This window comes from Malania oleifera, chromosome 8 (assembly GCF_029873635.1).
Source record: "Malania oleifera isolate guangnan ecotype guangnan chromosome 8, ASM2987363v1, whole genome shotgun sequence".
Lineage (NCBI taxonomy): Eukaryota > Viridiplantae > Streptophyta > Magnoliopsida > Santalales > Ximeniaceae > Malania > Malania oleifera.
In genome coordinates, this window is record NC_080424.1 from 67,169,820 (window position 1) to 67,181,996 (window position 12,177).

The 12,177-nt window shown below is 34.8% G+C and overlaps 1 protein-coding gene across 2 annotated transcripts; it reads left to right on the plus strand.

Moving 5' to 3' along the window:
• The first annotated feature begins 994 nt into the window (after positions 1-994).
• LOC131161472 (phosphoenolpyruvate carboxykinase (ATP)-like) lies at positions 995-9,064 on the plus strand. Of its 2 annotated transcripts, none has more exons than XM_058117252.1 (13): positions 995-1,166; positions 1,357-1,652; positions 1,748-1,920; positions 3,991-4,144; positions 4,233-4,317; positions 6,173-6,273; positions 6,522-6,820; positions 7,011-7,184; positions 7,348-7,413; positions 7,630-7,808; positions 7,931-8,100; positions 8,184-8,352; positions 8,516-9,064. In XM_058117252.1, the coding sequence occupies exons 2-13, from the start codon at positions 1,366-1,368 to the stop codon at positions 8,657-8,659; spliced, it is 2,001 nt and encodes a 666-aa protein (XP_057973235.1). In that variant the 5' UTR covers positions 995-1,166; positions 1,357-1,365; the 3' UTR covers positions 8,660-9,064. The 2 variants fall into 2 exon arrangements, with proteins under 2 accessions (XP_057973235.1, XP_057973237.1); XM_058117254.1 differs by having other exon boundaries at positions 1,001-1,166; positions 1,337-1,652.
• The last annotated feature ends 3,113 nt before the right edge of the window (positions 9,065-12,177 follow it).

A 12,177-nucleotide genomic window follows, 5' to 3' on the forward strand; every position in this document is an offset into this window, starting at 1 on the left:
AAGCGTGCCATTGACGAATCCGAGTTTGTTCTTCGCATAAAGAGCTCGACTAACAACACGCAACCAACTGACATAATTATTAGCAGTTAAGAGATAAAAAACCAATGCAGCAATAGTGTTATCACCATTCTTAATTTGTATTCTCAGTGTGTCATATATATCCTATTCCGAATAACCAATATTCAACAAACCAAACATAACCTAAAAAAAAATTGGTTCACAAAATGTCTATTTAATAAAAACAAAACGGACACAAAAAAAAAAGACTTAATAATTCGCAAAAGAAATGTTTGTCACTACAAACAAAATTGCAATACTACAAATTTTTAACTTGTAAGATGAAATGGATAAAAAAATGAGGATCTTCGAAACTTTAATTGTGGTCATATTTTAGGCGTGGTTTTGCACGAATGACTTATTTTTTAATTATTATTATTATTATTATATACATTGGATGAATCAAATGTGATTTAGATGTAATGTTAAAATCACACTCAAACGATCATCATAATTCTATTCCCCGCCACCGCCTCCTGTGCCCCAAATTACGTGTTTTGACGACAACTTAAAGACAGCTAAATTGCATGGTGTCTGAATTCATTTGAATTCATAATAAATTTTAGCGTGTGCAATGAATATTTGTCAGGATTTGATGTGAGGACACGTGGACACAGCTTGCAGTCTGACGTCTTCATCCAAAATGGGGCCCACTTGACCTCGTCTACCCGAGACATGCCAGTGCCACCCCCCCGCTTTCGTGGCAGCTTCATCCTCAGACGCCCTTTCCGTTGCGCTTTCTGTTCTCCTATTTTTAGAGACTTTCTTTTATGGCGCACATATATTTATTTTCTTTATTTCTATTTTCGCTTTCATTATTATCACTTCACCTGTGATTTTGAGCAGCCAGCTTCTAACCATGGTTAATAGAATTAATCAGGGTTTAGCTAGCTTCCAAACCCATGCCCTATAAATGGGCTGCTTCGATGTCTGAACCATCACATCCCATCCCTCCCGATTTCCGTTAGGAAACGTCGAATTTCATTCCCAAATCCGAAACCGAACTCGCATTTTGATTATCAATCCTTTAGCTTCTTCTTTTTCATTTGATTCGTTGCATCAGTGCTCTTGTTTCTTAAATTTATTTTCTCCCCTGCAGCCAGCTCCCGGTTCGATCTCCTTTCTCTGTTTCTGTTTCTTTCTTTTAGTTTCATGTGAAATGAGAGCATTGTTGATTTATTGGTAGCTTTGAAGATTAGATGCTTTATATATCTTGATTTTTAATTGATTTACGAATTTTGGTGAAATTGAAGTCGTTCAATTGATGAATTGTGTATAGAAACGGATTTTGGATTGCAGCGAACAGAGATGGCTGCAAATGTAACGGAGAAGAACGGGCAATTCAGCTTCGACAGCGGGAGGGGAACGGCGCGGAATGGGCTGGCGAAGATCCAGACGCACGAGAAGAAGGATAGGGAGGTGTGTCACGACGACAGCGCGCAGCCGGTGAAAGCGCAGACGATCGACGAGCTCCACTCGCTTCAGAGGAAGAAATCGGCGCCCACCACTCCTATCCAAGGCACCGCCACCAGCCAGGGACCGTTCGCCACCATCTCCGAAGAGGAGCGCCGGAAACAGCAGCTCCAGTCCATCAGGTACCGTGTGAAAAAGTCGCGAACCGTTGAAGTTCAACATTCAATAACTAAATCAAACGACGTCGTTTTCAATGTTTATTTGTTTCTGGTGACAGTGCGTCGTTGGCGTCGCTGACGAGGGAGACGGGGCCGAAGGTGGTGAGGGGAGATCCGGCGAGGAAGGCGGAGGGAGGGCAGAAGGTGGATGACCACCACCACTTCCCCAGCATCAGCGTCAGTGACAGTTCCCTCAAGTTCACCCACGTCCTCTACAACCTCTCCCCTGCTGGTATACGTCTTATACAGTCCCCTGCCATTCTCCGCGTGACCATATTTCTACACCAAAAAACTTAAAAACCAGAAAGAAAAAATGAAAGTGAGGGAAAAAGGCTAAGATGAAGAAGATATATAAAAATATTGGCTAGTTAGATATATGATCACTTTAAGTTACCTATAGGTGCTTTACCCAACATTAATAGGGAAATAATTCCTAAGATTTATTAATTTGAAGAGAGGGAAAATGGCAAATAATATTTGAGATTCGCAGTTTTAAAAATTTATATTAATAATCAAATCTAAAATTATATTTTAATGATGTAAATATAATAGTAATTTGGTATTATCTTAAGATATGCGAGAATCTAAAATCTACACAAATGAGAGATATTTATTATTGTGTAAATTTTAATAGTTTGGGGCCCATATTGCTTTTAGGAAACTACAATGACTCTTGATTAAATAGGATTAACATAGCAAGTAAGAGATTATGGACCATACTTTTCTTGTTTGCTGTATCAATCCTCGTCATTATGGACCTGTAATGAGCTCGACTCTTCCTTAATAAGATAAGATACTTATGAATAAATTTTAAATTGTATAAAAAAATATTATTTGAATGCACATTAGTTAGGTGGCATTAACATTTAATTTTCGTCAATAATAGTCGTGGAATATATTGTCTAATTTTGGTTTTTGAAGCTAAAAAGGAAAATTGATAAGCAAAAAAGAAAAAACTATTTTCTTATGTCCCAATAATTTAGTAAATGACTCTTTGTGATATTTGTTGTGTATGAGAAATGAATGCACCGTGACATTTGTAAAATTTAATATTTTTAGTTTTTTAAAATAATTTATTTTATAAAATGATATGTTTGTTTGATAAAATTATTTTTGTTTGATTTGTTTTATAGAATTTTTGAAGTTATATGTAGACATAAATGTACATACCACATATTTATGCTTGGTTCGTAGTTGGTGAGATTGTTATAATATTGTCGTTAATCATTATATTTATATATAAAATATTATGATGAGTAGTCATATTTTAATAATATATATAAATATATTTATTTTAATAATATTATATTATTATATTATGTTATTATAACATATTTTGTGTTAAATATTAATATAATTTATTATAAATATCATAATAATATGTGATATAATATATTATAAAATTGAATTTTTTACTATGTAATTTTTTATTATGAATCAATTTTTAACTTTACTTTCTTGTCATAATAAAACTCAAAAGATAGAAAGAAATTGAGAATTTTTTTATTATATTTATGAAAATTATACATTTAAATGCCTACTAACATTTGTAAAAATTAACTCTTTTTTTTTATTCCCCTTTTACAATATTTTTCTAATTTTTTTATTTCTTAATAAATCCAAAACAGATAAGGATATAGAAACAAAATTAACACAAAGTATAAATTGGAAGATGTTTGAGAGTTTAGGAGATGGTCCTTAAGTTCTATTATTCTTTTATTTTTTCAGGATATGAGTGTATTCACAAGTATTTTTTAATTTCTGCTTTATTTTAATTTTGTTCCTATATTTTTTTTATTTTGGATTTATTAAGAAATAAAAAAATTTTAAAAATATTGTATTATTTATTTGTGTAAATAATTTTTTTATTTTTTAATTAATTACAAAAAATGACACCATACTAATATATATATATATATATATATATATATATGTGTGTGTGTGTGTGTGTGTGTGTCTATATATATATATATATATATATGAAAGTTGAAAAGGAGAGAGAGAGAGAGAGAGAGAGGAGTTTTTTTTTTAATATTGAAACCAAAAATGGACTATTGAAAATTATTTTCATAATTTTTTGTCTAATTATTTGATAATTATATTTATTTTATTTTAATTTAAATTTTTTATAAAAAAAACTCAATATTTGTAGCCTTTCAGAATTACGTACAATTATAAAATAAAATAAACTATATAGGAAGAACATTATCTGTGGGGGAAAATCATTTTGCGCTAAAAGATTGTGTTGTTTGTGTTGAATTTAAAAGGCCTCCATATTAATCCGATGATAAATATGAAACAGAGCTTTACGAGCAAGCCATCAAGTATGAGAAAGGCTCCTTCATCACATCCACCGGTGCTCTGGCCACCCTCTCCGGAGCCAAGACTGGTCGATCCCCCAGAGACAAACGCGTTGTCAAGGACGATACCACAGACGACGAGCTCTGGTGGGGAAGGTGAGTTCTACTGCTACTTCAAGAAGTGCTTTTCATCAATTCTCAGTATACCCATTATCACCAATTTTTTGAATCTTGAATCTTGAAGGGGTTCCCCCAACATTGAAATGGACGAGCACACTTTCCTAGTGAACAGAGAAAGGGCAGTTGATTACTTGAACTCGCTGGACAAGGTATTCTCCTCAATCCAAACTATCTCTCTCTTTCTCCTTGACTGGTTAAATTTTTCCCCTTTGATTTACATGATAATAAGATTTGCGCAATTACATTGCAGGACTTGTTATCAGTAAACCCAGATTATAAGAACAAAGGAATGAACTAGTCCGCATTAGGATGTTAATAAGCATGTGATGACAACATATAGAGCATATTAGAGAACCTTTTTTTTTCCTTAAACAAGAACAAAAAAGGTTTCTAATTGGGATTTTAAGACTCCAAGTGATAGATGCACTCTGTTTCTCTTGGTGGCATTCTTGTGCCATGATGGTTGTCAATTTGAATCCTCTTATTATTTCTTTCTCCAAAATTTTACTTACTCTAAAATCACCATTATTAATAATTTATGAGCAGTCCCTCAGCATTAGCCATAAATGTCCATCTTTTGTAATTTTAATGTACTAGATATGATCAATAAAAAAAATGATGGCTGTGTATCACCTTCCTTATGATCAAAATTGGCCCCCAGTCTGCTGGCTGGATCTGTCTTTTTCTTTGTAAATGTTCATATTTTTTGTCCGCATAAAGAAATGACTCGGTTACAATGTCCTGTTCAACTCTTAATTGTCCAGTTCACCGCTCTTGCTTCTATTGCGATAGCTCATGAGATGCAAAATTCCAAAACATTCATTATTTGATTAGGATTTGTATCTTTCCTTTTGCAAAAAATTACTAACCTGTCCAACAATCTTTCAGAGAAATACCAGAAGTTGATATCCCAACAGAATCCTGAGGAACTGACGTAAGAACCACTTTTGTCCTTCCTCTCCTCAATAATTTTTGGAAATGAAATATAGGGACCCAGATGCTGTTATTGTGGGGAAGAACCCAATTGGCATCCAAAAATTGAAGAAAGAAAGCTTGGTCAAATTGTGGATAGAATCGGATGAAAAGAATTTGGGCAGCATACCTAGTGTTTGACTTATTGAAGGTTCAATCTTGCTGGAAACTCTCATCCTTTCTCCCCTCAAGTTTGGCCAAAAAAAACTGTTGAAAAGTAAAATACTTGACTATATTAATGTTTTGTAATTTAACTAATGCACCCAAAATATATGAAGTTTGATGAAATTTGAGATGGAATGAAATATAAAATTTGAAGGTGCTAAGTGGCTTGCCGATGGCACCATATATCATGAATCAATTTGGGCCTTAACAAGGAGCAAGAGATATGTGATCATGGGTGAGGACTAGCCCTTTATGTAGCTCAACTTCCTTAAAATCCAAAATAAATATGAATAAATATATAAGTTTGTTAGTATCAATTTGACAAACCATTGAATTTCCTATATTATGAACAAGTTTGAATCCACATCCTTTGAAACTGGGAAAAAAGAAAAGCAAGAAATATTAAATAACTTATTTTATTGATCTAGTGTTCTCATGAGAAGGATTACCTTCGCCTACCACATAAAAGCTCCTAGGCCCTTACGGGACCGCTGTTGAATTTTAATTGTTTAGGGCGCCTAAATTTACTGTGGCATCTGTGCTGCCTTGATGAAACAGTGACATAGGACACATTGTGTGTGCGCACATGTATATGGGGGAGGGGAGAGAGTGAGAGAGAGAGAGAGGATTATGATGGGTAGTTGCTTTTCATTTACACTAGCACCAACAATGACTGGTTTGATTGCGCCCACTCTCAAGTAGATTGTATGTAATAATCTTTTTTATCAAGGTCAGGGATTCTTCAGCATACTCGTGATTTATATCTTTGCTTTATCATTTTATTTCATTGTAAAAACCCTACAACTTCTGAACAAGAATCAACAACCATTCTTAAATTAGAGATATGATGATAAATTCTGTTTTCAGGTTTTTGTGAATGATCAGTTTCTGAACTGGGACCCAAATCACCAAATCAAAGTCCGGATTGTATCTGCAAGAGCTTACCATTCTTTGTTCATGCACAATATGTAAGTAATGAAGCAAAAATGCACACTAGAAGTAATCTTTCCATTATGTTCTATATTCCAAATTTGCTAGGTATTCCCAGATAAGTATTCTCCACTTTGATGCTATGCATATAAGTCTGTCTCCAATATTTTATCCCCTAAATTTAGTGGGCGCTAAGAGGTAAGGTTCAAAGAAGGGACTATGTATCCAGATAAGCAACAATCCATTAGCTAGTTTAGTGTGCATACGATAACTGGGTGGGTGGCAGGTGTATCCGACCCACTCCTGAAGAGCTGGAGGATTTTGGTACTCCGGACTTCACAATATACAATGCTGGGCAGTTCCCTTGTAACCGTTACACTCACTACATGACTTCCTCAACTAGCATAGACCTCAATCTTGCTAGGAAGGAAATGGTCATCCTTGGCACACAGTACGCCGGGGAAATGAAGAAAGGTCTTTTCAGCGTAATGCATTATCTCATGCCTAAGCGTCAAATCCTCTCCCTGCACTCTGGCTGCAATATGGGAAAAGGTGGCGATGTCGCCCTCTTCTTTGGATTATCAGGTATAGTAACATCGGAGTGCCGCCCTTGCAACGTGGAGCCATAAATCGCCATCCGATATGTGCCCTCTTACGATCTCCCCCCCCCCCCCCCAAAAAAAAAAAAAAAAGTCTTCTATTTGGATTAATGAATTAGTTTCTTCGGGCTGTACTTTGTTACTAATGAATTCCCCTTCTCTGTATGTTTTTTTAGGTACTGGGAAGACAACTTTGTCAACAGATCATAACAGGTATTTAATTGGAGATGACGAACATTGCTGGACTGAGAATGGTGTGTCCAACATTGAGGGCGGGTGCTATGCCAAATGCATTGATCTGTCAAGGGAGAAGGAGCCTGATATCTGGAATGCCATTAGGTTTGGGACAGGTAACGTGTGGACTCCTCTTGATTCTTGATTTAAAATGAATGTGAATTTAATCGAATTCCTCCCAGTGGTTTAGCTCCGTGCTGGAATTTATGATTTGTTTCATTAGAAACTCTAATTTGGCATATTTCTAAATTAGTGAATATAATTGCTTGTGTTTACCAGTGTTAGAAAATGTGGTGTTTGATGAGCACACTCGAGAAGTGGATTACGCAGACAAATGTGTCACAGGTATATATGAATAACATTATTTATTAGCTGAATACACTACTTCTTGATTAGTTTTATTTGCTCAAGGCTTGGTTTGTTGTTGTTGCATGGTGCTTGTTGATCCATGAATTAGCTGTTTTACTAAATTTAATGCTAGAAACAAGCATTCTTGACCTGAAAATTTTGATGCATAATATGAAAATGGGGTACGCATTAACTTTGCTCTTCTTGCCGCAGAGAACACTCGGGCAGCATATCAAATTGAGTACATTCCCAATGCTAAGATTCCATGCGTGGGACCTCATCCAAAGAATGTCATTCTTCTAGCATGTGATGCCTTTGGAGTGCTCCCACCTGTAAGCAAGCTGAGCTTGGCACAGACCATGTTTCACTTCATCAGCGGCTACACTGCTCTGGTACTTGCCAAACCTTAAAATTATGAGATTGTTGATTGGCCTCTTTGCCACTTGATCGAACCTTTATGTCCGAGTATTATGAGTACATCTTATTTCTTATTGCATCTCTAATGCACTAATAGGTGGCTGGGACAGAGGAAGGAGTGAAGGAACCACAGGCAACATTTTCAGCCTGTTTTGGTGCAGCATTCATAATGCTGCATCCTACCAAGTATGCAGCAATGCTGGCTGAAAAGATGAAAAAGCATGGAGCTACAGGATGGCTTGTGAACACTGGATGGTCAGGGGGACGGTAGGCATTTGTAGCACCTACGTAAGGTTATACATGCCTTTATCAATATGCAAGTCTCAAGCCTTTTTTCTTTTTTGGGACAGGTATGGATCAGGAAACCGCATTAAGTTAGCATACACCCGTAAAATTATTGATGCTATACACTCCGGCAAACTTTTGAATGCAAACTACACCAAGACTGAAGTGTTTGGGCTTGAGATCCCAACCGAGATTGAGGGAGTGCCATCGGAAATCCTGGATCCTATTAATACTGTTAGTTCTCTCTCTATTCTTCCTCTTAATTAATACTAGTTCAAGACTTCCATTTCTCAACCTATCTAGATTAAAAAAAAAAAAAATGGGGTACCATTTCTCGACCCTTCTCAAGCTGTGAGCACTTTGTTTACCTGTTGCATGTGATTTTGTTCTGCTGCAGTGGTCTGACAAGACGGCTTACAAGGACACACTCTTGAAGCTGGGGGGTCTGTTCAAGAAGAATTTCGAGGGATTCATGAATTACAAGATCGGAAAGGACAACAAGCTCACAGAGGAGATCGTTGCTGCTGGTCCTGTTTTCTAATTGGATACCATGTGTTCGCTGCAGAGGTGGTGAGATTGAAAGTAGAAATAATAGTGCATGCAGAAATCACTATATATGCTTAAAGGAGGACAAATAAGTTTGCTACATTTGTGACTTGCTCCCCTGAGCCAACCCAGAACTTCAGTATCGTGTTGGAGAGAAACGGGTGTCATGGTTCTCTATATCCAAGGCTGCATGCTGGTTAAAAAAAAAAAGTGAAATTATATCATATATGTAACTTTTTATGGAGGGCATTGCTCAGGGACATGCCCTCATTTTTTTTATGAAAAAAAAAAATGAAGTTAAACTTTGTGTTTATGAATGGATTTGGAACCTTATATTTAAATTTGAGCCAATTTGGAAAACGAATATATATATATACATGTGAATTGAGTTTCATCTGAATTTTTGTTGAGTTTTTTTTTCTTAAGTTTGAATTTACATTGGTCAGATTTCATACCACGTTTGGGTATTATAATCAGATGTTAGTCGTTTATCCCTTGCCGGATACAAGTCGGGAACATGTTTTTCTCTTTTATTTTGTCCTTCTTGTAGTTTCTTTTGAAGATGAGCCAAGAAAATTTTGATGCGCCCAACTTTTTAAGTTGTAAATGTCAATCTATATCTGATTTGCAAGGAGTTCTTTCAATAAATTTTTCTGATTTTGAGTTTTGTCAGCTAAGTAGTAAGAAAGAATAAGCATTTTTCTATAATTGTTTGATTATCTAATTTAAAATTTTCTTATCTATATTTTTTATCTGCCAATTTTCATCATAATTTTCTTATCTGGTGGTTTGCTTTTTATTTTTTTGTCCTTTTAATGTGGATTTTGTTTATATAAAATGTTTATGTTGTGAAAAAGTTGTATCATAAAGGGGGTTTTGTTTTTTCTGTAAATTTTTTTAGGCATTTAAACATTAAAAAAAAATCTAATAATTTAATTTTCACTCTTTGAGTTGGATCTGTACCCGGTTCATTAATCCAAAACTTGATCCTAGTTCCAAATTTAAATATTTAACTAGATAAATTGGCCCATTGCGAACATTTGAAATTTGGTAATTTATTTTAGCAATAATATGTAAGCATTTAATACTGTTATTTGTTGAAAACATGATCTTTATATAATCATGATCTTCACATATATATATATATATATATATATATATATATATATATATTATCTTTACATGCAAAAAAATAAAGAAATCATAAATTCACATGTCGGGATCGTTCATGATGTATATCAATCCAGAAGAACACGCGTAGAAATTGTTTCTCTCACCTCACCCCGTTCTCTTTCTGTATTTCACCAGTTTTTTATAGTAATAGTATAACAACCCAAAAATTCATACCATTTTTTTTTAACACTATCAAACTATATTTCATAACTCCGATATCATGTATACATATACATATCATCATCACAGCCTAGAGTGGGTGCCATGATAAACTGTGCATTTTATATATAATACTTATGCAGCGGAAAACATAAATATCTAAACCATAACCCAAAATATACAATACCAGAGTACTACTACAGATCCACCATAAACATATATGTACACATTTCCCCAAAAATTCCAAAACACTAAGGGCTTTACTACTCAGCCCAAGACTCACCCTAAAACTATGCCAACTCAACCACCTCCTCTATCTCTGAGTCGGCCCTGCACGTCTCTCTGGGTTACCTGAAATGTTCATAATGCTGGGGTGAGACACCTCTCAGTAAGGAGAAACATATTATTACCAATGTGTAGCATATGAGTCTGTACACAAAACATAATCTTCAATTAATCCATAAAAGAGAAATCATGCAAAAGTATCTATATAATAATCCACACCTATGTCATTTAAAATACAAAATTTTTGAGTTATTTATTCAATCATACTTTTAACTATAATTGGTAATCTCTGTATTCTGTGTATATTGTACATGTATATAATTCTGAAAATTTCCCTGGATGACTGTATGTCATGATTTAACCCCTCATGATAGGGTTATGCGGCCCATAGGCGGGGGTGAACACTAGTTAGCCTACCAATGCTAGTCTAACTGTATTTATATGTATCTATAGCACAAAAGGCCAGCTCCACCTGGTCTGGACGCCAGGGAGCCCTCTACCATACTTATGGCACAATCGGAAGTACCATACTCTATCTGAGATGTATGGTTGCACTGTCTATACTGTATACACAATACCGTGCTCTGTAAACTGCTCTGTTCCATCAGGGTCTGATACTATATAATACTATTTCTATATAACATCTATCTATTTTACCATGATTTTGTATACTTTATTACCATGATGTTGTAATTCTCTATATTTATCATGACGTTGTATTAACTATAAATTTGTATAATTTGTATTTCTATAGGTCATGGTTTTATGCTCTGTATATCATGGTTCTGTAAAACTTTGTATAATCATGGTCCTGTAAAATACTGTATAATCATGGTTCTGTAAAATACTGTATAATCATGGTTCTATAAAATGTTGTATAATCAAATTTCTATGAAATATTGTATATTCATGGTACTGTAAAACACTGTATATTCATAACTTTATAAATCTGTTTAAAATCCTGTAATATTCCAGTATTACTCATGTCACACAATTAAATATAATTCATTAAATATAATCTGTAAATCTGTATAATTTTCCATGCTCTAATATGTTCAAAAATCATACTCTAAAAATTTATGATCAAATATTATACTTTACTGATAAAATTTCTAATTTAACTGGCATAACATATTTCCCTTACCTAACTAACTGGGAAACCTGACCCCACGCAATCCTTACGCCCACATAATCGGAGAGAGACGAAGCCGAAAACCTAGAGAGAAGTGAGAGAAACTATGTATAGAGAGAGAAAAAAACAAATAAAATAAAATTCATCGTTGAAAATCCGTTTCTGGGCTATATATAGAGTGCTGTCCATGTGACCTTGTCGACGAGTCAATGAAGGGAGCTCGTCGATGAACACCTTCTCCTTGTCGACGAGTTTCATGTTCTAGAAATAGTCCTCTCGGTAATTTCTCGTCGACGAGGCACGAGTTCCCATAGACGAGCAAGTCGACGAGCCGAAGAGCCTTGCTTGTCGACGAGCACTTCTTCACTAAACCCTGCTGAAATCCCTTTTTGAAAGATTCTTTTCTCTCATTTCTTTTATTATTTAATTACTATAATTCTTTGGGTCTCTACAATATCACCGTGAGCTTTCTTTTTAGATTGAAAGAATTCAGAGTAGGCTCAAAAATTTTGTGAGAGATTCACAGCAAAACTCAATAAGGAACTTTAGAGAGATTGAGAACAAGAGAGCATTGAGAGCAATAGAGCCTTGAATGCTGTGTATTTGCTTAATGTATTGAATCCTTAGCCTTATGGGGTATTTATAGATGTTTAAACAAGAGTATTTCGTGTTCCTCAAGTGACTTGGAGTGTTTCCCAAGTTTCCATAATGTTTAGAATTCAAAAAATCAAATTTGGAAACTTCCCGTTATATTTAAATTTTGA